Source organism: Octopus bimaculoides, chromosome 7 (genome assembly GCF_046866305.1).
Source record: "Octopus bimaculoides isolate indiv1 chromosome 7, ASM4686630v1, whole genome shotgun sequence".
Classification (NCBI taxonomy): Eukaryota; Metazoa; Mollusca; class Cephalopoda; order Octopoda; family Octopodidae; genus Octopus; species Octopus bimaculoides.
In genome coordinates this window covers 33,375,012-33,400,134 of record NC_142934.1, presented here as the reverse complement: position 1 = coordinate 33,400,134, position 25,123 = coordinate 33,375,012, and the positions used below count along the sequence as shown (strand labels likewise).

The 25,123-nt window shown below is 37.5% G+C and overlaps 1 protein-coding gene across 1 annotated transcript in view; it reads right to left on the bottom strand.

Moving 5' to 3' along the window:
- LOC106883404 (thioredoxin domain-containing protein 15) overlaps positions 1 to 25,123 on the bottom strand; it is a 67,605-nt gene that overhangs the window by 29,311 nt on the left and 13,171 nt on the right. The window contains exon 3 of the mRNA XM_014934399.3: positions 9,261 to 9,391. Coding sequence (XP_014789885.1) covers positions 9,261 to 9,391 — 131 coding nt within the window. The remainder of the gene's footprint in view (positions 1 to 9,260; positions 9,392 to 25,123) is intronic.

Sequence of the window (25,123 nt, the reverse complement as noted above, 5' to 3'; positions counted from 1 at the left end):
TCTCCTCCACTATTTAAGTATTACGTGTCAAAAGTGAAACAAAAACACTCATGTCAAATACTTTCACTTTAAGAATGAAACTATTCAACTAGCTGAAACAATCACATTTCGATACTGTAATGACAGATACTTTCAGAGAGAGAGAGAAAGAGAAAGAGAGATGTATATGTACACGTTATTCCTCTAACTGAAACAATCACATTTCGATACTGTAATGACAGATACTTTCAGAGAGAGAGAAAAAGAGAGAGAGAGAGAGAGAGAGAGAAAGAGAGAGAGATGTATATGTATATATATAGATGTATATGTACACGTATATGTATAGATATATATATATATAGATATAGATCTATATGCATACATGTATATGTATACATATGTGTAGATGTATATATATATATAGATGTACATGTAATATGTACACATATATACATATATATACATGCATACAGATATCTATACATATATACACCCATCACACACATACACATGGACACAAACACACACATTAGTCATTTGTTTTCTTATCCAAAACTACGTCAAAAGTACTGAATGGATCTTTATGAAATTTGGAAATTACATTCTATGCATAACGGCCATAACTCCCATGAAAATTCATATATTTTTGATGTTGATGAAATTTTAACCCGAACATAACAGATGAGTATTATTTGTAATTCAACGGTACAACAGTGTAAGACTACCCTTTCAGATATACTTACATTGTGATTTCTGCAATGTGGTGCATAAATTGTCAAGTAAATGAGACGCATTTTTGCCTCCACTGATTCACTTGCAAAGTGTTGAGTAAAATTATTTCGTTGCAGACCTCCTTTGAGTCTTTTTATTATCACTGCGACACACATAGTCCCCAGTTGGTAACATTGATTTCAAGGCCTTCCCAGATGAGAGACTGGTTGTTGTAAGACATTTATCGATTGTAAATTTTGTCTGCAATTTGGAAACTATATTCTATGCATAACGGCCATAACTCCCATGAAAATTCATATATTTTTGATGTTGATGAAATTTTAACCCGAACATAACAGATGAGCACTGTCTGTAGCTGGTCTTCTCTTGGAAGAGCCCCGCTTCTCACATGGACAACTGTATGTTGGCTGCTCAAGAGTGGGCAGCAAAAAAAAAACCTATTTGCATATGCTCCACAAGGGAAAACAAGGAACATTGTTTACAACGAGGTGTTATAATCACAACAGCAACAAAGTATGTACATGATCACCTTCTTTTACGAAACTTCATTGACTTTCATATATTTATATTGATATACATATATATACGTGTGTTTGGGTGCGTGTGTGTGTATATATATATATATCTCTATATATAAAGATGAGAATGTGTGTCTGTCTGTCTGTCTGTGTGAATCCCTAAAACTCGAGAACTACACAACTCTCTTTTACAAACCCAGTGAAAATACATATATTTCATATGTCAAAGAAATTCAAGCAATACATATAACACCAAAGTTAAAAACATTCCCAACAATTCCACAATCCCCAACCTCCAGAGCTATTGAAGAAACTGTTATCATCAACTGACCAAGATTCCTAACATTTGCAAAATTAGACAATACGACGCTGTACTACAGATGACATCATTTGGAACCACAAGAGATTTAACTGAGGCAGCATTCATCCAAACTTTCAAGATCCAACCTCAGATTTATCATCGCATTGTCTCTCTACTACCTCTGTCAAATGAATCACCAAAATTGGCCTTTCATTATTTATAATCTGTACCTGTTTGTTTGGTTATGAAATAAAATACACAAAACGTGTTTCTGAATTACGTGTATTTACTTTATATACATATGAGTTGAAAACTTTCTTCTAGCATTCCACTTAATATCTATGTTCCATGCTGGCATGGATTGGAGAGTTATTAATGTAGAAATATGGTATCGTAGCTACTAACAGTTGAGGGTTGCGTAGTCTAGATGGCGTTTTTAGATTTCATTATTCTCTTTAACCCGGGCAACGCCGGGTATTTCTGCTAGTAAATAAATAAATATATATATATATATATATATATATATATATATATATATATATATATATATATCTGTGTGTATATATGATGATGGCCGTCTACTTGTGACCGAGGAAGACCATTACTGACCTTCAGGAACATTGTGCGCTCTTGGACCAACTTATATTTTGCATTTCCGGCTCCGTTAGTGGCTAATGAGCCCTGCTCTTCACAAGCATACACGACTGCAAACATTGCAGACCAAGCTTTCCCCATTCACTATACAAGTCGTGTGCTTTTGCGCAGCTCGTTTAAGTTCTTCACGCTGGATACGTGCTCTCTCAAAAGTGTCGATCCCCTCCTTAACATGCTCCCTCCATCTGTGGCGATGACAGGCATTGTTCTCCCAGTCAGTGTCCTGCATAGCCTGTATGGTCTGGCTAAATCAAAATGGTTTTTTGTATTCTTCCTTTCTACTTGGAGAGTTTAAATGTAGTTACAAAAATATGTCCTTCTGCTGAAATGATATTTCAGTAAATTTCTATATCTTTGTGCAGCTGATGATTGCTCTGCATTTTACATTTGATGTAATGTTCACATTGCTTAAATAAATGGAGTCGCATGAAACGATCGTACTGCTTCAACCTTGGATATCCTTGTTGCATATTTTGATTTTAATCACCTTATTTTGGAATTGTATGAATAATACCATACTTAATTCTGGTGCCTAAACTTAAATACCATATTCACCTTGAATCTAAATTTTATATATGTGTATATATATATATATATATATATACACACACACACACACACTCACACACAAATACATAATGAGAAAAATATTTAGAGGAAGATGTTAAAATTTCCATTGGTACAGTTCAGCTTGATTTAGTGGTTAAAATGTTGCACTAATGATCATGAGATCGTTGTTTTAATTCTCAGACCAGGCAGTGTGTTGAATTCTTCAGCAAAACACTTCACATCATGTTGCTACAGTCCACTCAGCTGTTAATGAGTTCTAGCAATAGCTGGGAAGTTAAACCTGTGATGGACTGGCAATTATGGAAATCAAATTAAGCCTTTACCTTAGTAGTCCTAGAGGTTATGACCCTCAGTAAAATCCACTGTCACAATCAAACCAGGACTTCTCTATTATAACAATAACAGCCTCATACACTGCTGTTTTTTACTTTCTTTTTTTTTTACTGTAATAACTTAGAACTCATTCTTGAGTTTTGGGTTGTTACAGAAACTCTGTAAGGCTTTAACTCATTTACAACACTAAAAGTCGCGCAATTACATTAATTGGAGCTAATTACCAGCTAGTGAAATATATTTGGTATCAAAAATATACACTTGTTAATAAGCACCACATCACCAAGGGCCTAAAGACTTATGATTGAAGCATCTTTAGGTTTTATATTTTCATTATTTACTTTAAAATACTTTATTTCACAATGAATATGTAGCAACATACACCTGGACATATACATTTTCGGGTTTATATAGATATGTCATTTAGAAGGATATATAGAATGTGTGCCTAAATATGCATCTGCATGTGTGTTTTTGATCCTGCAAATTTGCACATGGTACATACATACATACATACACACACACACACACACACACATATATATATATATATATATATATATATATATATATCATCATCATCATCATCATCATCGTTTAACGTCCGCTTTCCATGCTAGCATGGGTTGGACGATTTGACTGAGGACTGGTGAAACCGGATGGCAACACCAGGCTCCAGTCTGATTTGGCAGAGTTTCTACAGCTGGATGCCCTTCCTAACGCCAACCACTCAGAGAGTGTAGTGGGTGCTTTTACGTGTCACCCGCACGAAAACGGCCACGCTCGAAATGGTGTCTTTTATGTGCCACCCGCACAAGCCAGTCCAGGGGCACTGGCAACGATCTCGCTCGAAAATCCTACAGGAGCCAGTCAGGCGGTACTGGCAACGGCCACGCTCAAAATGGTGCATCTCATGTGCCACCCGCACAAGAACCAGTCCAGGGGCACTGGCAACGATCTTACTTGGCTTGCCGGGTCTTCTCACGCACAGCCCATTTCCAAAGGTCTCGGTCCGTAGTCATCGCCTCGGTGAGGCCCAATGTACGAAGGTCTTGCCTCACCACCTCAGCCCAGGTCTTCCTGGGCCTACCTCTTCCACGGGTTCCCTCAACTGTTAGGGTGTGGCACTTTTTCACGCAGCTATCCTCCTCCATTCTCACCACATGTCCATACCAGCGCAATCGTCTCTCTTGCACGCCACAACTGATGCTTCTAATGTTCAGCTTTTCTCTCAAGATACTTACACTCTGACGGGTATTCACATTGACATTACACATCCAGCGGAGCATACTGGCTTCATTCCTTGCGAGCTTACGTATGTCCTCAGCAGTTACAGCCCATGTTTCACTGCCATGTAGCATGGTTGTTCGTACGCATGCGTCATACAGTCTGCCTTTTACTCTGAGTGAGAGTCCCTTTGTCGCCAGCAGGGGTAAGAGCTCTCTAAACTTTGCCCAGGCTATTCTTATTCTAGCAGCTACACTTTCAGCGCACCCACCCCCACTACTAACTTGGTCGCCCAGATAGCGGAAGCTATCGACTACCTCTAGTTTACAAAACTTAACTGTACATTTACATGTGCCCAAGCATATATATGCACATACACACATATGTACAGGGTTGGCCAAAAGTCACCTGACAGCAAATCAAAACCATTTAATTCCAAGATTTATCCATGTTTAACAACTGAATGAATTTAATGAAAGCATCTAAATATGAAACATCATGAAAATTGTTCAAACTGAAGTTCTTGAGCGACACCATTTTTACAAATGAATAAATAAAATTGAATACTAAGTATTTATGGAATTTTGATTTACTGTTGGGTGACTTTTGGCCAACTTTGTATATGTGTACATGAATGTCACTTGTTACTGACTGTAAGGTTAACAGTATCAGATACAGCTGATAAAACTTGTACACATAAGTTTACAAGAAACTTTCTATGTGGAGATAGGGAGGAACAAGAGGAGGCAGAGGTGGAAGGAGGATTGTCTATACATTGGAGGCTTAGAAGTTAACTTCTGAGCTTTTATTGAAGTATATTAATGAAAAGATTCAAGCAAAGTAGCATGATTATATAAGAGCTATAGACTGAACTGTCCTACACTACTTTAACTAATTGAGTTTAATGAGCATTGATTAATAGGGCAAAGGGTAGGCATGGCTATGTGGTTAAGAAATACACTTTGCAACCACGTGATTTCAGGTTTGATCCCACTGCATTAACCATGGCACTAATAGTAGAATTGGGTAGATTGAAATTGTACCTAAGTTTGTTGGATGAGCTCAACCTGTTCTTATTCCATTTAACATCTGATTTAACAGATGTAACTTGGTAGAGTTCACTGTTACATTCAAACCAGGACTCCTCTATTATAACAATAACTAGACACCCTGATACACTGTTTTTTCTTTTTATTATTATTATTTCTTTTGACTGTAACAACCCAGAACTCAAGAATGAGTTCTGGGTTGTTACAGAAACTTTGTCTTGAGCCTCAAAGGCTTTAACTCATTTAACGGTATCAGATACAGCTGATAAAACTTGTACACATAAGTTTACATGAAACTTTCTATGTGGAGATAGGGAGGAACAAAGTCCCACAATTATATTAACTGGAGCTAATTACCAGCTAATGAAATATATTCGATATTATATAAATATACACTTGTTAATAAGCAAATCACCTAGGGCCTACGGACTTATGATCAAAGCATTCCAACCATGACCATACCATCTCCTTGAATATCCAGGACTACATTGACCATTTTTATTCTTTTTTAAACAAAAAAAAAGATAGGGTAGTTTGATTTGATGGAAGCTTGACTGCTATTTCTTGCAGGTTAACCATCATGTAGAGGCTCCCTGGTTGTGAAAAACAGTTTTTCTTTTTCTTTTGAAAAAGTTATACAAGACACTAATAGCACACATATAAACACACAAATACACAAACATATATGCCTGCCTGTAAAACAGGTACACACAAATGCAAACAACCATAAACACACACAGGCTCAAGCCAGCACAAACACACACACATGCTTCTGTGCACAACATTTGCAGATGGACACACGCACATGAAGCCAACCCTTCCACACAGACACTATTGTTGGTCATGCAAACTGAAACAGGCAGTGCTACGAAACTTACTCGGGACATAACAGAATAAGGACAGAACTTGCGACTACCTCATTGTTGATTAGATCCTCAATAATACAAACCATACTTTCCAGTTATAAGTCTAAAAAAAATGCACCAGTCAACTTGTGTTGCAGACCAAAACACTCACCATGCATACACACATATATGGATATACATTCATTCATATAGACACCTGTACATACACTAATACACCACCCACAAAGTTGTTCTAGCTGCCATTATCTCCCATTTACAGATCAATCTGTTATTGATTTGCTATATTACATATTAATGATAGTAGCTCCAGACTGAACATAAGAACAGCCAGAAATAGCAACCACTGGCATCAATGCTCTAGTAGACATCTTACATAATGCAGGTGGATTTTCAGCTGCTTGCCACCAGCACCATCCTAACCAAACTATCCACAATAACCACCACCAATACCAATACCAAACAAGCTGTTTTACAAAAGAGTAGCAAGCTTCCTGCCATGAGTCGATCAACAACGGAGCTTCTATGTAGTTGTTCGACCTGCTAGAAATAGAAGTCAAACCTCCTCTGAATCACATACAACTGTCATATGAAATAAAGGGACACATTAGCTAATGTAGTTCTAGGTGTCTCACAAGAAAGGCCTTTGAAAACAGGTCTGCTTGCTCGTGGTTGACCTGGTTGAATACCAAAGTTTCATGGTAATAATTCATGAGATGCATGAAGAACAGCAAGAATCCAAACAATAACATATCCATTCATTTTGAATATGTTCTGGCAGATTCAAATATGAATAACTGATGACTGTTTTTCATCATCAGAGAATACTTCCTCCCTTTAGATGGTTTGTGTTCATAATGCATATGATTTACAGGTGTAACTTTGAAACACTACAGTGATTTAATTTCAAATGGCTCTTCAGTTAAAGCATCCCTAGACTAATGAATCTAACAAGAATATTGGCTTTTGTTTATAGAAATTAGTAAACAATTTGCTGATGAGTGCTGAAGTCTGCCTAACTGATTATAATTAATGGGGTGCACACAGTACAGCAAGAATCCAAACAATAACTTAGATATTCATTTGTAAGACGTTTTGGCAGATTCATATGCAAATATCTGATTACTGTTAATTGTTCGTCATCAGAGAATACCTCCTCCCTTTAGACAATATGAGTTCATAACATATGCGATTCCCCAGAATAAGAGAACTTTGAGATATCATAATGTTTGGACCATACTGTGCATCTCCTCTGGTGAATCGCATTTGTTAAGAACACACATTGTCTAAAGGGAGGAGGTATTCTCTGATGTGATCAGATCTGCTAGAACATATTAAGAATATATACATTCAAGTTTCATGGTAGTTGTTAATTTCCATGTTGCCATGGATATGTCTATAAAAGAGCAGTCTTCTGCTGGGGTTCATATATGCTCAATCTCACAATCAACACATGCTGTGATGGCCACGTGGACACAATTGCCAGACTAAGCCCTTTTGTTTTGGAGTAAAGACATTCTTTAATATCACAAACCTTCAGATTATTTTTTGAATTGCAAAACTCCATAAGACTGAGAGCCAATTCCTGTTTCTGTGGATGTGACATAGAGTTTGGACAATCAAAGTAAGGCAGAACACTATACAATGTTTAGTTGTCAAGTAGTTTAGTAGTTGTGGCTGCAAGTGTGTTGTCAACTAAAATAAAAACAAAATTTTTACATGGCCAAAAAATTCTAGCAACAAAACATCTGATGTCAAGTAAGTCAGCATCAAATCAGGGATGTCAAATAGGCATGGCCAAATCCTCACATACCCTCATCTAGCAGAAAGCTACCTTCCTCTCTATTGTAGCCCCACTCAGTTGAAGGAGATTTTAGTCTTGCATGTTGCATGTTTTCTACTTTCACTCTGTAAAGTAGTTCGTGTCAGGAAAGGCATCTAGCCAAAAGAAAATATATATACTAAAAAGAGAAGGTATGAAACAAGGTTCTCTAACCCACCTAAGAGAGCGGTGACACTAAGTAAGAACTAATTCAGATTGTAATGACATATTTAACCTATGGAAAACAAATACATGATGATGATCTCTTCAGTTTCATTCAATAATTAAGACAGCATTTATTTAACACATTACATACACTCACCATATCTGGTTTAAATTATGGATTGGAATTTTTAAGATTTTACTATCATTTTAGACAGATCCAAAAGGTTGTTCAGAGTTTTAGTTACATATATTGATATACTGACATTATAATCCTTATATTTAAGATTATTAGAAATATAAGATAACCGAAAATATAGGTCATTTGATACTTCAGAGCTGAATATCAATGGCTAATGACTTATTTTTATGAACCTTTGACATCTTTATTCTGTTCTACAAGCAATCAAAATTTGATGAATTCAAAGAAGCAGTAGAGTATCAGACTCAATGCACTGATATTAATTATCATTAAAGCTATTATATGCTACATCAGTTAGCAGGGATGTTGTCTTAAGGTTTGGTGACAAGTTTCCTTAAATCATAAGAATGTATCTTAAAATTCTTGCAGAATAGAGGATGGAACTTTTCTGCAGGTTAACGCTATGTGTCTCAATTCCAACATCCTTCAGCCTCTTAGGTAGCAATTTGGGTGCTGTGATAATTGTTACCACAGGAACAACTGTCACCTTTCTTTTCCACAATCTCTTCAACTCTCTGGTTAGGTTCTGATATTTCTCAATTTCTTTGGTATCCTCTCTATTATCATATGATATTGCAAAATCTATGATCTTACACTTTTTTTATGTCCTCCATAATCTTATCTGGTCTCCTTGCTTGGTCAGTTTATTACTATCTTCATCATCACTGTTATATATCCATTCTAGGATTGCATCTACAATTATGCTTTGGAAAGATAAAAAAAGAAGTTTCTTTCCTTTGATAAAATCAGAAGTTAATGCTGCAAGTGAGATGTCAACTATCTTCATGAAACAAAATAAATGAGATAAAAATTAAATTAAATAAAAAGACATTGTTGAATCATCTTACCTGTCATGTTCTTCACAAAGAGTGCCATGTTCTCAAATGTCTTTTTGGAACTGTTGAAACGCACCACAGACCTAGAGTGGTGAAAGAACATGATATTTGGAACTGATACCACTCCAAATCTGGCATTGAGGCTGGCAAGGAAAAACAGGAGAAAACAAAAGAGGAAATTAGTATACTGAATGTTATTGGAATATTTAATTTTATAAGGGGTAGTGTATGTGACACAGTCAAGAGCACTGTCCCTACCACCACTCCTACTTTAAACAACAGAGAACTGCACTGGGATAGATGTATGTGATGTGAAAAAGTACCATGCTTGAAAAATGGGAAAACTGACCGAGCGGGAAGATGAAAACTCAGACGAAACTCAGCTTCACAGATACAATAATGAAAGACTGAGAAAATGTGATGATATGCCATACACCAGAACGCATTTAAGTAATGACTTCACTATGGTTTCCTCTATAAGATAGTTGAATAACTCATTTGATTGAAAAAACTTCAATTACCAAACACTTGCTCTGGTAGAATATATCAATGTATTCCAGGCACTGGTACACACAGTTCTTCTACACAGCTATAATAGTTTCTGCTTCAAATCTGCTGACTACAGTCACTCGAAATAAACCTACTCGTTTTACTAACTTTCTTCTTTATCATTGCTATTTTCTTACCTCCAAAATTTTGTTGTTAATGTAAAAGAAAAAGAAAAAAATCTTTGCATGGTTGGTAAGGTCAAATACATACACTACAGTGAAACATTATCTAAAACTAAGATTAACTCTTAAAGAATAATTAAGTCAATCTATCTGTCCACTGGAACACCGTTTGGTTCTAGAAAGGCAAAAGAGACAATCTTCTAACAGAAAGGAAGTGAACAATCAAACACACATGCATGCACATACATCCCCGAGATATATTCGATTTGATGACATGCAGTCAGACCTTATACTGCTCAACACAGTGTCCTAAAGAAGGTTAAAACCAACTGACTGAATAAGTCTAACCCTTTTGTTACCATATTTCAATTAATTTTGAAAATAACAAAGAATTTATTAAAATAAAGAATTTATTAAAATAACTGTCATTATTAAGCTAATGTTTGGCACATAAATTAACATGAAAATTTGATGGCTGGTTTTGATTTAGATTACTTTGAATTAGGAAGCTTGTATCATAGAAACAGAGGCAGTCTTGAGCAGGTTGGTATCAAAAGTATTAAGTATAGATGATAAGGACTTCTCAGCACAATGTGCTTGTAACCTGTCAATGTGGTAACTATATAGTATCCCCACCAAACATGAGTTCCATATCACCAAAGGATTAAGATCCTAAATCCACAGAGGCACAGGCTGACAGCTGTGTAGAAGAACTCTATGTACAAGTGCCTGGAATACAATGATACTTGTGTGGAGCTTCAACATTTTTAGGGACCATATAAATGAATGTTGCATAAAGACATCATAAGCTAGACATGAGTGGCCATCTTGCTTTCATGCTTATTTATCTGCTGTACCAAACCGACAATGACTTCACAGTCCCACTAATAATTATATATTTTCTTATGAGCATTTAAGCATTCTATCCAACAAATATTTCCATACTGAATAACGGTGTCCATGCTGGAGATGGTTTATTTGCTGAGGTATGCATTTTACACCTTGATGACCTTCTTGCTATTAATGAATTGCTCGAAGTAGGGATTAGTAGAACCTGATCCAGCTAATCAGACAAGTTGGAGCAGGTATAGATTTGTTTTGTTTAGGGGCACAACACAACAGTCATAGTACATGTGTCATTATCATCATCTAATGTCCACTTTTCCATGCTTGCATAGATCAGACAGGATTTAATGAGGCATATTTTCAATGGTTGGATGCCCTTTCTATTGTTAACCCTCACCTGTTTCCAAACAAGGTAATATTTGCTATGGCCAAACAGGTTTTTCACAGAAGACTGGAAATGAACAACATTGCTTATATGACAGTGATGCTTGTTTACAAATATCACAGGCTATCAAGACAACACAAAGGTACACATACACACAAGGGTTTCTTTCAGTTTCCCTCTATCAAACTCACTCACAAGGTCTTGGTCAGCTCAGGATTGACCTCAAAACCACATGGCTGAGAAGCAAGCTTCTTAATCATATATCAGTAGTGTTGTCAAGAGAGTAGGTAGTTTTATTATCAGACATGAACTAACCAAATCAGCAACCATTTTCCCACTGCGGGGTAAAGGCCTTCTTTTAATACTGCATAACTTTTGGTTTGGAGTTTCTGATTTCCAATTTTATGTCGAATCTATCCAATTTATCCCTCTATTTTGTTTGCTGTCATCTCCTCTCACCCACATCCTTTTGAAATTCAATTCATCAAAAGCACTCAGTCCACATTGTAAAGTGGTCTGCATTTAGAAAGGCATTCAGCTGTAAAAACCTTGCCAAAACTGATCTCACCTGTGCTTGTGCCACATAAAAAGCACTAAGTCCTCTCTGCTGAGTGGTTGGTGATAGGAAGGGCATCCAGCTGTAAAAATCCTGCCAAAAATACAGAAGTCTGGTGCAGGCTTCTGCCTGGCCAACTCTTGTCAGACCATCCCACCCATGCCAGCATGGAAGGCGGACGTTAAACGATGACAAACTTTATCACTCATCTGTTGTTACATATTCTCTGGCAATGTCCAACACAATTCGATTCCAATGATTTTGTGAAACTGAAAATGCTTTAGATTGCTTTTTATGTCTTTTGTCAGGTTCCATACTTCTGTCCATTAGAAATTTTGGAGATGACACATTGTTTGTAAATTCATCTTTAAAATCTAAGGGCATTTCGCTTAAAAATGGAATTTGCTTTCCCAGCAGCTTGCCAGACATTCCTACAAATAAGTGTAACCTAAAACTTATCCATAATACCAAGTGGACAGTCTACAACAGTCATATCAACTGACAGAGAAGGAATGTTTAGAGAAATATCATATGGTCATGAATTAATAAAATAAGCAAAAATAGTTTTAAAAATTATAATTTCATAGGAAAATTGATATAGAAAAATATAAAAGAAAAGTGAAGACAGCAGCACCCATACAGGTATATGGATTTGTGCCACTCATACAAGCATACGAACTGTGCCAGCTGTACATGTAAATGGACTGTGCCACTCATACAGGTGAATGGACTGTACCACTCATACAGGCGAATGGACTGTACCACTCATACAGCTGAATGAACTGTGCGGCCCATACAAATATGTGAAGCATTCCACCCATGCTACAATGGACAGTACCTAACATACAAGTATATAGAGTGTGCTTTCCATACTGGTATATGTAGTGCGTTACACAGTCAAGTACACGGACTGTGCCACCCTTGCTGCAATGGACTGTACCTCTCATACAAGTATATAGTGGTGCTACTCATACTGGTGTATGGAGTGTGCCACAGATTCAGGTACAGGGACTGTGCCACCCATGCTGCAATGGACAGTACCTGTCATACAAGTATATAGACTGTGCTAGCTATACTGGTAGATGGAGTGTGCCACCCTTGCTGCAATAGAGAGTCTCACAAAAATGTATCCTGTATAATAATCTTCATCATCATCATCATCCAGTGTTTTAAATCCGGGTTTTGTCCCCATTAACGGGGGTGGCCAGATCGACTTCAATGCCATAGCAACTGCTCTCACACCATCTTGCCAGGTTTTGGGCATCCTCCTTTTTCAAACCAACCCTCCCAATCTCCTCCTCCACCTGTCCCTTCCACTTTTTCCTCGATCTACCTTGCTTTCATGCTCCATTTACCTCAAATATTAATCATCCTCCTCAGAACATGTTCTTCATCTCTCCTCAATACATGCCCATACCATCTCACTCCATTCGCCCTTGCTAACTATTCCACCTTCGAATTTTAATCTTTGCTGTTTCAAAACAGATAAATATTAATAGGTGAAAAAAAAAGGAGGTGGGTTGTTAACATTAGGAGATGCAATGTGACAGAAAACTAGAACAGAATTGAGATGGTTGACTGGTTAAAGAATTGAATTAACTACTCATGACCCAGAAATTAAAATCTGCTACTATCACTTTAGTGTTTCTAGGCCAAAACTGTATTACTGTGGTGAAATAGAGGTAAAAATGATTTTTTTAAAAATACCCCTATTCTAAAAGACATGTAACTCAGTTTTCACTCTTCAGCTTCAGTAACTTACTGGAGGAAGAGAAGCTAAGTGAGTAACTAATGGTAAATGGATATGAAGGCAATAATGGAAGGCTCGGAGGAGAGATAAGTGTATTCTAAGGCTGGAAAGAAATGAAGTGAGCATGTTTCAATGAATATCTATGTAATGTTATAATGAATGAACAGAGCACAAATGACCTAAAAAAAGAACCAACTTATATTACTGTTGTGTAATTGAGATAAATGCAATAAAAGGATTTGAGAAGTAAGTATGCATGGGATCGCAAATACATCTTCATTGAGTTACTGGAACAAGGAAAGTTAGGTGGTAGCTAATGGTAAATAAAGATATAAATAGCAATGGAATATTTCAAGCTGAGGTAAATGTAAAAGGTCACAAACCAATGTTTTAAATAGGGATTTTCATCAAGGAAATTTCTGGAACATTGGTATAGTGGAAAAGGTAAGTAAGTCATGGTGAGAGGAAGAGGCAGTGGTTGATAAAATATTCTATGGTAGTTAACAAGCAAGCTTTTAGGTCAAATAATGAATATCTGACTTTTTTTATCTTTGCAAGTTAAATTGATTTCCTTATCTCTTCTCTCTCCCTCTCTCTCACCTTCCCTAAACTCTATCATCACATATACATACATCAAAATTGACACATACACATTCTCTATAGCAACATAAAGAAAAGTACACACCATTCTGAGAATCTGTTAGTAGGTGCAATAATATAACTATACAAACAGCATTTTCTCAGGTATTTCAATCAAGCAACTTCAAAATGTTAATTATATTTTCCAACTGAATAAACAGATAGTGGCTTACAATCATATAAAGCCATAAAAGTCTGTGGAGGGCTGGTATCTATTTCATCAAAATAGGGTGTAGGTGGCTGAATAGTTAGGAACTTACAACTACATATTTTCCTAAAGCACACCTATCAACACCTTCTTCTCAACTTGTTTCAAGCTTCCCTCTCCTGTTAAAAATCCCTTACCTTCTTAAAACTATGTCTAATCCCACTTATATCTTAAAATTTACCATGCACTCTTCATTACCCTAGTGTGCATTCCTAGCTGCCCCAGTTACCATGCACCCCCCTTGCTGCCTCAACTACCATGCATCCCTAGCTGTCCCAGTTACCATGCACCCCTAGCTGCCCCAGTTACCATGCACCCCCCCTTGCTGCCTCAACTACCATGCATCCCTAGCTGCCCCAGTTACCATGGACCCCAAATTACCCCAGTTACCATGCACCCCTAGCTGTCCCAGTTACTATGCCCCCCCCCCCTGCTGCCTCAACTACCATGCACCCCTAGCTGCCCCAGTTACCATGCACCCCTAGCTGCCCCAGTTACCATGCACCCCCCCCCTTGCTGCCTCAACTACCATGCATCCCTAGCTGCCCCAGTTACTATGCACCCCTAGCTGCCCCAGTTACCATGCCCCCCCCCCCTGCTGCCTCAACTACCATGCATCCCTAGCTGCCCCAGTTACCATGGACCCCAAATTACCCCAGTTACCATGCACCCCTAGCTGTCCCAGTTACTATGCACCCCTAGTTGCCCCCGCTACCATGGACATTGAATAATGTTACCCTGAATATATATCTTCATTCATACTTACATGGGTCATAAAAAATTTGCTGATGCAGATATTCTGTAGCCAATTACACCAATCCTCACTTATTTCAAAGAAAGTAATAGCTCACCTAGTTTACTGAATAACCTCTAACATGTTTTTACAAAAAGGACTGCAAACTAATGACACCAACTGTACAAATGGGTGAGGCATTTGTTTACACTCACCATGTACATGTGTGTAAAACGCAGTCATGCACACAAATGCACATATCTATATTTTCCTAATATATATCATTATCATCATCTAATATCCATTTTTCCATACTTGCACAGAGCAGAATTTGTTGAGGCAGATTTTGTACAACTGGAGGTCCTTCCTGTCGCCAACTGTCACATATTTTCAGGCAAGTTAATATTTCCCCATGACCAGACGGGTTTTTTTTTACAGAAAACCAGAAACTAAGAACATCTCTTGCTCATTTACAACCGTCATGTAATGTGAAAACAAGGGTGGGCGCACGCGCGCACACACACACACACACACACACACACACACACAGGGCTTTTTTCAGTTCTCATCAACCAAATCCATTCACAAGACTTTGGTTGGCTCAGACTTATAGTAAAAAACAATTTCCCAAGGTGCTTATACATATATAGATACACATACATGGTTGGGGAACAAATTGCCTTTAAAATAAATATTAATGCTACTGGATTCCATTTCTTTTTTATTTCTTAAAAGTTGTTTCTTATCAGTAATTATATATTTTTTGGGAGGGTTAGGAGAGAAGATAAAGCCAAGCTCTAGTAACTACAACAATATCACACATACTAGGCTCTTCCTACTTCATCACCCCACGCACAATACAGCCTTTCCACTACTCCATACCCTTCTAACTTCCAGTGTCATCTTAAGGCGCTGGCACACTAGGTAGTTTCACAGATGCCTCGCCCATCTAGGAGCCCAATTCTGATTTGCGTTTGTTGTGGCTTGCTGTCAATAAATAAATACTATAGGGCTTAGTGCACTGATTTGCCTGAGGCCTAGAATGCTGCTAAGATGACCCTGCTTCCTCCCCACTTCAGCACACAAACTACACACTCCTCCCCATACTACACCATACTCTACACTTTCCCCACCACTTACATGCTCTTCACTAGAGACCCCATTCAGTCATGAATGACCATGGGATTGCACCAAGAAAGTTTCCCTCCAAGGCACAAGTCTAAGCAAGGTTGTTTTTATGGAAGACCAGCAGTCACCCATGCATACCAGCCTCCCCTCTCCATGCCACTGATGTTGTCCAGGGGAAAGCAAAGGCTGATACAGCTCGGCACCAGTGATGTCACAACTCATTTCTACAGCCGAGTGAACTGGAGCAACATAAAAATAAAGTGCCTTGCTCAAGAACACAACACACAGTCCAGTCTGGGAATCAAGCTCACTACCTCATGATTATGAGCCCAATGCTCTAACCACTGAGCCATGCACCTTCATATGCCCTTCACCACATACATACAATTCCTATTACACCCTATACACACCTGCCACATGCACTCCCCACTACACATATACAAACCACACCCTCCACACACAAACCAACAAAGAATTTTGCATATGATAACTCAAATTGTTATAAACAGCTTTAAATCACTCATTGCCATCCCAAAAGGTAAAAAAACACATTCAATAAAGTAGACCTAGATTACACTATATTTGAAAAAGATAAAGATCATGGCTTCGATTATCAGTCTGAAGAAACAAAACTGACCAGTGGTTAAACAATGTTACTGACTAGCCTTTGTGGTGCCTCAATTTGCTAGAAATAGCAGTCAAATCTCCCTCTGGATCTGTAAAAGGGGAAGGACACATCAGATAATGTAGTTCTAAATACTCCTAAAGAAAAACAAGATGGTCATGGCTGAAATACTTTGGAGTATAGATCTGCTTGGTTGACTTGTAGTTAAACACACATACACTCACATTCATGCATACCCGCATACAGAAACACACACTCAACCAAACTCACACAGGAAGTGGAGAAAAGGCAGAAGGGCTTACAATTCTTACCCTGCTTCCTTGTTGGCTGCTTTGTTAATGTTTCCATTAATTGTACCCCCATGGCAAATGGAAACTACTACTACTACTTATCATATTTGGGAACAAAATAGCGACTGAATTAACTGATAACATTGGGAGATGACATTTTCAGAGCAGAAGCCAAATAACAAAACAGAAGCCAAATAACAAAACAGAAGCCTTTAAATGATGAGGTGGTGGTGGTAGAAGATGGAGTAGAAAGGAAGGGGAGAGAGAGAGAGGGGGGAGAGAGAGAGAGAGAGAGAGAGAGAGAGAGAGAGAAGGAGGGTGGAAACAAACTACTTCATTTGCAAATGTCAAAAATCCCAGAAGGAAGAGATAATTAACCATTTATCACTGTCATCCTGATTATCATTATAGGAGTGTGGCAAGAAACAGCATCAAGTTCTCAAAGCCATTAACACTAGCATCACATCACCTGGCAGAAAAGCATGTACACTACACAATTATGCTTGTTAGTAAAATCAACAGATTTCAGACATAAGGAATTTGAGACTCAGGCTTTAGTTACATCTAGGACTGAAATCACACTTGAAATCAGTTTTGCTTTTCATCTTTGCACGATTCTTAATCACCATCATCCACTTTTCCATATTTGCATGGGTTGGACAGTTTATTGAGACAGATTTTCTGATGCCCTTCTTGTTGCCAGCCTTCACCTGTTTCTAATCAAAGTAATATTTCTCAAAAGCCAGATATGTTCTCACAGAATATTAGAGATAAATAGCATTGCTTGTATGGCAGTGTCAATCATTTACAGCTATCACATCATGTCAAGACAAGGAGGTATAAACATACACACACACGTATGATGGGCTTCTTTCAGTTTCTATCTAGCAAATGCACACACACACACAAAGATTTGGTGGGACAATAGTTGAAGACACTTCCCCAAGGTGCTGTGTAAATACACCTAAATCAGCATAAGAGAGATTGTCTCTCTTATCAGCTCGCAGCACCACCGATTTAGGTGCATTTACATCATTTGTCTACAGCAAGCAATTTTCTCCATGACAAAACACAGTGAATGGCTTGTTTATGAATTCGAACTTGCCATTGGCATATTGGAACTGGTAATAACATTGTATTTATACACATCACTGCTTAGTGCTCCCACCTCGTAAGTTTATTTATGTCTATGCTCTGAGTTCAAATCTCATAAAAGTCAATTTCACCTTTCATCCATCTAGAAACAATAAAATGAGTACCAGGAAAATTTATGAGGTTCAATATGTTCAACTACATACCTCTCCTTCAATTTATGACCTTGAGCTCACATTAGAAAATCATTACTGACTTTGTTTTACATTGTTATTTACTGGTCAGTCATTAAACACTAGCAATATATGAGGATCAATTTAATCCAATATAACCATCTTCTACAACTACATAGTCTTGGTGTAGTTCCTTACTGATAGAAGTAGATGTTCAGTTGGAACTATCAAAACCAGCAATTGTAGTTTAACACCAGATCCACCCTATTATCAAATTCAATACAACCATGACCACTCAATACTTCTCTTGGGTACTATGTGTCTAGCACTACAGTATCCATGATATGCTTCTCTTTCCTACACAGCAACATGTAATTTGAGAAAGACTTCAAAGAGTGAGTGTAATTTTAAGGAAATGTGGTTGAGTGACTGTGTACAAGGTCCCTTGAGTTAATGATGATGCTTCAGTGAAGAAGAGGAAGAAGGCGTTGTAGTAGTATTGGATTATCAGCCCTAAAAGGATGAAAGGAATAGTTGGCCCCAATAGGATTTAAACTAAGAGTGCAGAGAGGCAGGACTGACACCACAAGGCATTCTAACAAACTTTTTAACCACACTACCATTTCACTGCCTTACTCCATAAGCTTGGGGCTGATATGAGAAATCAATATTATTGATTTCTTTTTACTTGGAGCAAAGCCTCTCCATCATCCTAGTTTCCATTACCAGAAAGGAGTACAGTCAATTGAATTGACTAAACAATTTTTCTTCTTCAAAATCCTCCTCCCTAAGAAAGACTTATTTCTGGAATTTTCCCTCCCCTACCTTAACCAGTGATCTTCAAATTATTCCGAATGCACATTATCTATGTTCCAGTCAAAGAAGGCTTCACTCTTCCGACTTGGACTAATTTTGTTTTGTTCTTTTACTTTATTCTATTATAAGCCAACACGGGAATTCTGACACCCACCTAACACTTTATTTTATTATTATTATTATTATTATTTCAAAACTGATACAAACCAAGATGCTTCCAAATAGTGATAATGGGAAACAATAAGATCAGAAATTGAAGAACAAATTAGAAATTGAAAATGAAAATTAAAAAAATTTTAATTAGGGTTTTTTTTAAATTTTCTATGTCTGAATCATAAATTGTTAATCTAATTCCCACTTTTCAATTTTGGTTTTAAAAAATCGTGTTTTCCTTATAAGAATTTAGAAACCTCAAGAGAATCAAAGTAAATTATGTATTTACAGTGAAACTCCAAGTAGATAAAGTTATAAATAATAGCACGTAGAATATTGGGTTAAAAAAAACACACGGATTGAAAAAAAAGTTGAAAGCTGTCTATGAGACTCAAAACCACATCTGTGAACATTACAGATGTATTAGCCATTATACCAAAGCAACACTTCACATCTCCGTTTTAGAAGCTTTCTTCATACTGGTAAGAATTGTGAGATGTTTACATTATAACAACAAATAGAAACACTGTCCTCTAGGCAGTGTACATCATGCAAATAAGCAGCCAAAGGTGATCTCAAGGTTCTGAACCTCATGTAGGGCATGTCAAAGAACCAAGATCATGCACAATTTGCTGAGCTCAAGAGGACCTGTCCATCACAGCAAAAAAATGTCCTAAAAGCATTCTGTTTATGCTTATAACCCCTTCTGCCATGTCAAGTATTTCCCCTATCTCTTTCCCTAACATTCAGCCCTCCATCATCCCGCTATCTATGGCAGCTTTAATCACTTGAAAGCAGAATTGGCACATATTACTTCCACATATTGATGTTTTCCATCAACTACACCTCCACCACTATTTCTCATTCACTACATTCTCCTCTACCCACTAACCACCTGTTACTTTCCCCTCACACTCTTCTGAAATAACCCTCACCCCCTGATCCACTGCCTGCATTTTCTTATGCTTACCTTCTTGTACTTTGAGAGTTTGCTCTGGCACCCCTTCACTACCATTTTTATCATCTTCCCAGCTACTCCCATGGGGTAGCCATGTATTTCCTCTATAGTAAGATACTGTTTCTTATTCCTCTATCATATTTTAGCCCTTCAACACTTGGCACAAAGCCACCTCCTTCTCTTAGATACTTCCCCTACTTAGTTGTAGGGGCTTTACCTCTTTTTTCTGTTCTTTTACTGTCTTACCAAGTTGCATGGCAACCTCACTAATACTGGTGGCATGAAAAAAGTAGCAAGTACACACTATGAAGTGATTGGCATTAGGAAGGACATCCAGTCATGGAAACTATACCAAAGTTGACACAGGAGCACAGTGCAGCCCTGCAGCTTGCTGGATCCTGTCAGACAGTCCAACCCATGCTAGCATGGAAGACTGATGTCAATGATAATGATAATGTAGATGACGATGACAACCAGAACCCTTAAACTTAACTAATATAGCCATTATTGGAGACAAATCTATTAACAAGAAGCTAAAATACTCAAGAAAATTTTAAATATATAAAAACCTTATAATACATGTGTGCATGTATGATACTGAATGTATGAGTATAAATTTTCACACATACTTGTATGCACACAATGGCATGAATGTGTATGTTTATTTGTATACATATATGTGTGTATAGATATGTGTATAAGCAAATAATCATGACTACATTGTGTAAACATGTGTAGTCATAGTCACACAGTCATGTTTATCTAACAAAACTTGAATACATGTGTATGCACATAAGAAATAATCTTCACTAAATACACACAAGCTAATTTTCAATTGTAGTAGCCACTTCTGGAGCAATAGTTTATAAATGTCAGTTAAAACCGACAGTTGTCTATCTTGTAATGTTTCTGCCTTCAAAGCACATTAATGCACCATGTGCATATCTGTGAAAGTGTATAGCCATGGGTAAATGATTAAGTTCACTTCTTAATTATCAGGTTATGGGTTTGAATCCACTGCATTGCACCTTAGACAAGTATCTTCATGGTGATCTTGGATCAACCCAAGCATTGTAAATAAAGTTGAATGGAAACCTGTTGCTGTGATATACTCAGCTGCTTGCATAATACAAGTCACTGGTTCCATTGATCAGACAACTGGAACATGCAGCAAAACTGATGGGCACTATTAAATATACAATAATATACACTATTGTATATTTATATACACAAACATGTATATACTCACAGTTGCTATTATTTATACACACTAATATAGGTGTATACACTTCAAATGTATACACACAAATGTGTACAAACTATTACTAATTTACACACACAAATATAGACATGTACACATTTATACACACAAAATTAAGTGAGAACTATTCTTATTTATTTATGCACACATATATGAGTGCGCACACATTAGTCTTAGCATATATTTCTTCTTTCATTTTTTTATTAGCTTGATCCACAAGAAGAGATAGTATCCATGGCCTTCAAAATCAATAAGATTGATGCCATAAACACTTGACTTACACAGTTGCATGTTGACATATAGGAAAGAAATCCAGACTGGACATAGTAGTTTGTGCATGCCTGATGAGTGGACATAACATGAATGAGAGCACAGACAAGTGAAACATGAGTGACTGAGTGGAGGTGGCACGAAACCAGTTTCACAAGGACTTCCATGAGAGCAGGCCTCATTGTAGAAAGAAAAAAAAAACAGAGAAAAAGAGCACATGCCCTTTCACTCCACCTGGCCGAAGTTTGGATCATGTCTATGAACGACTTTATTTCTATCAAGCAAATGGCCTTTCTCAGAAGTTTAGGATGTTTGTATGCATAACACCACCACCACCATCCCAGTCGTGGGATCAGTACTCCACTGTGAGTTTTACCTGAGTTTTCTAGTGGATCACTAATTGTTGGGAGGCTAAAAGAAGGGCCAGTCTCTGAGACATGGTCTTAGCTATGTTAAAGGTTTAAGGGTAAATGTTCACCATGAGATCATCAGTGATAGTAAGGATAAGCATTTGAAGTGATCTCAAAGGCTGGGCTCCAGTTGAATGCTGTTCAAGCTTAAAGGAAATCAAGTGAGATTTTTGTTGATATGAGTAATGTTTGTGTTCTTTCCAGTTTGGAGGACAAAGACAAGATTGCCATGGCACAATAGAAAGATATTTTCCAGGCATAAGTGCATGTTTGGTTTGAGGTGTTTATGCTGCATGTGGACAATACAAAGTTGGAAAGCTGTGTAAGTGGTTATTGTTGGAAGTGATGCCAAGAAAGTCATTGACATATAAGAGGATGAATGTAATGGGGACAAAACTAGACCTTGGGGCACACACCTGAATTGATAGAGTGTAGGTCAGACAGAGCTCATCAGCACAGGCTGTAATAATGTGATCTGACAAGAAGCTACCAATCTAAGAGATGCAAGACAGATGAAGAACACAGGTGGGCAGTTTTGACAGTAGATTTGTGTGCTGGACACAGTTTAAAGCTTTGCTAATGTGAAGTACAATGACACTACTTACATCAAATTTTCCAAGGGAGAGAGCCCCACTGATGTGTGATATAGGAAATTAGTCTCCAGCAGCTCTGGTTATATGAAAGCCATACTTGTAGAGACTAAGGAGGGGGAGATATTCAATGGTATCAGAGAATGTTGGTAGTGGCTTGCCCTTCTTGGAAATAATGAAGAGTTTTGCAAGTATAGGGGCTAACACTAGGAAACACAGAAAGCAAAGGGAGGTATATTGTTAGGACCAATGTACTTGTTAGTTTGAAGTAACTTTAATACATAATGCTTATGTGTGTATGATGGTGAGCCTGGTCAAGTGATAAAATAGGAATTTGGAGGAGATTTATGTGGTGATGCAAAGTGAGCAACAAAGGTGACTTTTGCTGTAGGAAGACTATCCATAGAAAGACCGTGGTCAAGCAGAAGAGGAAAGGAGAATTGAGCAAAATTGGTGGAGATCCTTTTTTTATGGAGACCTGCCAAAAGTTAGTGAGAAAATCAGGCAAAAACCAATGCAATTATCTGGTCACTGTGTGCACCATCCTCATGTGGAAGCATCCAAATTAGTCTTGTGGAACCCACTTTGTGGTGATGTAAGAAGAGGAAAACATCATCACACTTATATCAACAACTTGATTGCAGACACTGGCCTGGAATGTATCCAGGACCTTGCGGCAATGATGATAGGCCAAGAAGTGTGGCAGGTGGACTTTGTTGCTGTGACTCTGGTTGGAACTTGGCCATAATAATGATGATAAGAATTGATTGTAGTTTAAGAGAAAGGAGAGCTTGAGGGTTGTGCAATGCATAGAGATATTGTTCATGGTTTGGTGATCATCTTGCAAGAGATGTGGTACTGGGTCAATGCTGCTCAGTTTGGAGGATTGGGGTCGGGTTTTTAGCCTCAATTGTTGCAACACAGCTACAAGTGAGCAATGAATGAGGGATGTGGAGGAACAAGTCTAACAGGATGGTTTTGTTCATCTGCCAAGCTGTTTCTGATGTATCAGGGATGAAGTTCAAATCCTGCTGCCAGTGATAATTAGCATACAACTTGTTAGGGGCTCTGACTAGTCAACTGACTTGAAGTACCATAAGGGCCCAAGGATGAGGACAGACATTGTGTAACCTGTAGATACATATTGGAGAGTAACAATAAGGCAGTGGTCAGACAACCCATCAGGTGCAAGATAGTTATGATCTGATAGTGGTAGTGGGTTTGGAGGTGAGTAAGAGATCAAGGATGTTTAGACACAGAACTATATGTCAACAAGAACAATGGCTGAGAAGTTAATGTATTGGATCATTGAATTCAGATATTCCTACAAGCTTTTTGCTTTACCTCTGTGAAAAGAAAACATTTTGCAACCTCAATTTGTGAAGCTTACAAGTTCCACTGTAGCATCACAGTTGAGTGGTCAACAGTTGAAATGGTGCTGAGTATTAAAAACTTACCTAAATATCTAAAACTCAGAGAAACTCTTAAAATCTGGTATTTACTTGTAGTTTTATGCAGATAAGTTACAGCTTATCTTTTATTTAGTAGTATGGAAACTGTATACTCTGTCCAGATTATCTTACAAAAATGAGACAGAATCTCTTTTCAGATAGAGCGAATAGTTTCATGTTACTAAACAGATGAGAGATAATCACCTTCTGCAAAAGATTTATAATTTCAGTGCTACTAGACAGAGGTGAGATTCTTTCGTATAGGACAGAATTCCATACAAAATCTGGTTCTTGTCTCTCAGGTATGTAGAATTTAGTGTTTAATCCTTTTAGTACCAAACCACCTAAGACTGATCTTAATTCAATGAAAAATTCTCCGTTTTAAAGCAAAGCCTTATATCAAAATTTATGTTCCAAACACCAACTTAATAATGACAAAGTTATTTTACTAAATTCATTATTTTCAAAATTAATTGTAATAAAGACAGTGTATTTCAACAGAAATAGAATAATAAAAAGAATTTTAAATAAACCGGTGATTCAATCACATAATACAATATTTAGTCCTCTAAATATATCCCCAAACTTCTATTGTTTGGGTCTCCAAAGAACAAATACCAACACACATCAGATCACTACTGGCTGTAAACAGATGCTCTACTAATTGTCAACATTATCATCATCACCACCACCATCCCTATTTCCATGCTGGCATGGGTTGGATAGTTTAACAAGAACTGACAAGCCAGAGAGCTCTGCCAGGTTCTATGTCTGCTTTGGTATGGTTTCTACAGCTGAATGATCTTCCTAACACCAACCACTTAACATAATGTACTGGCTGCTTTTTATGTGGCACCAGCACTAGTGAGG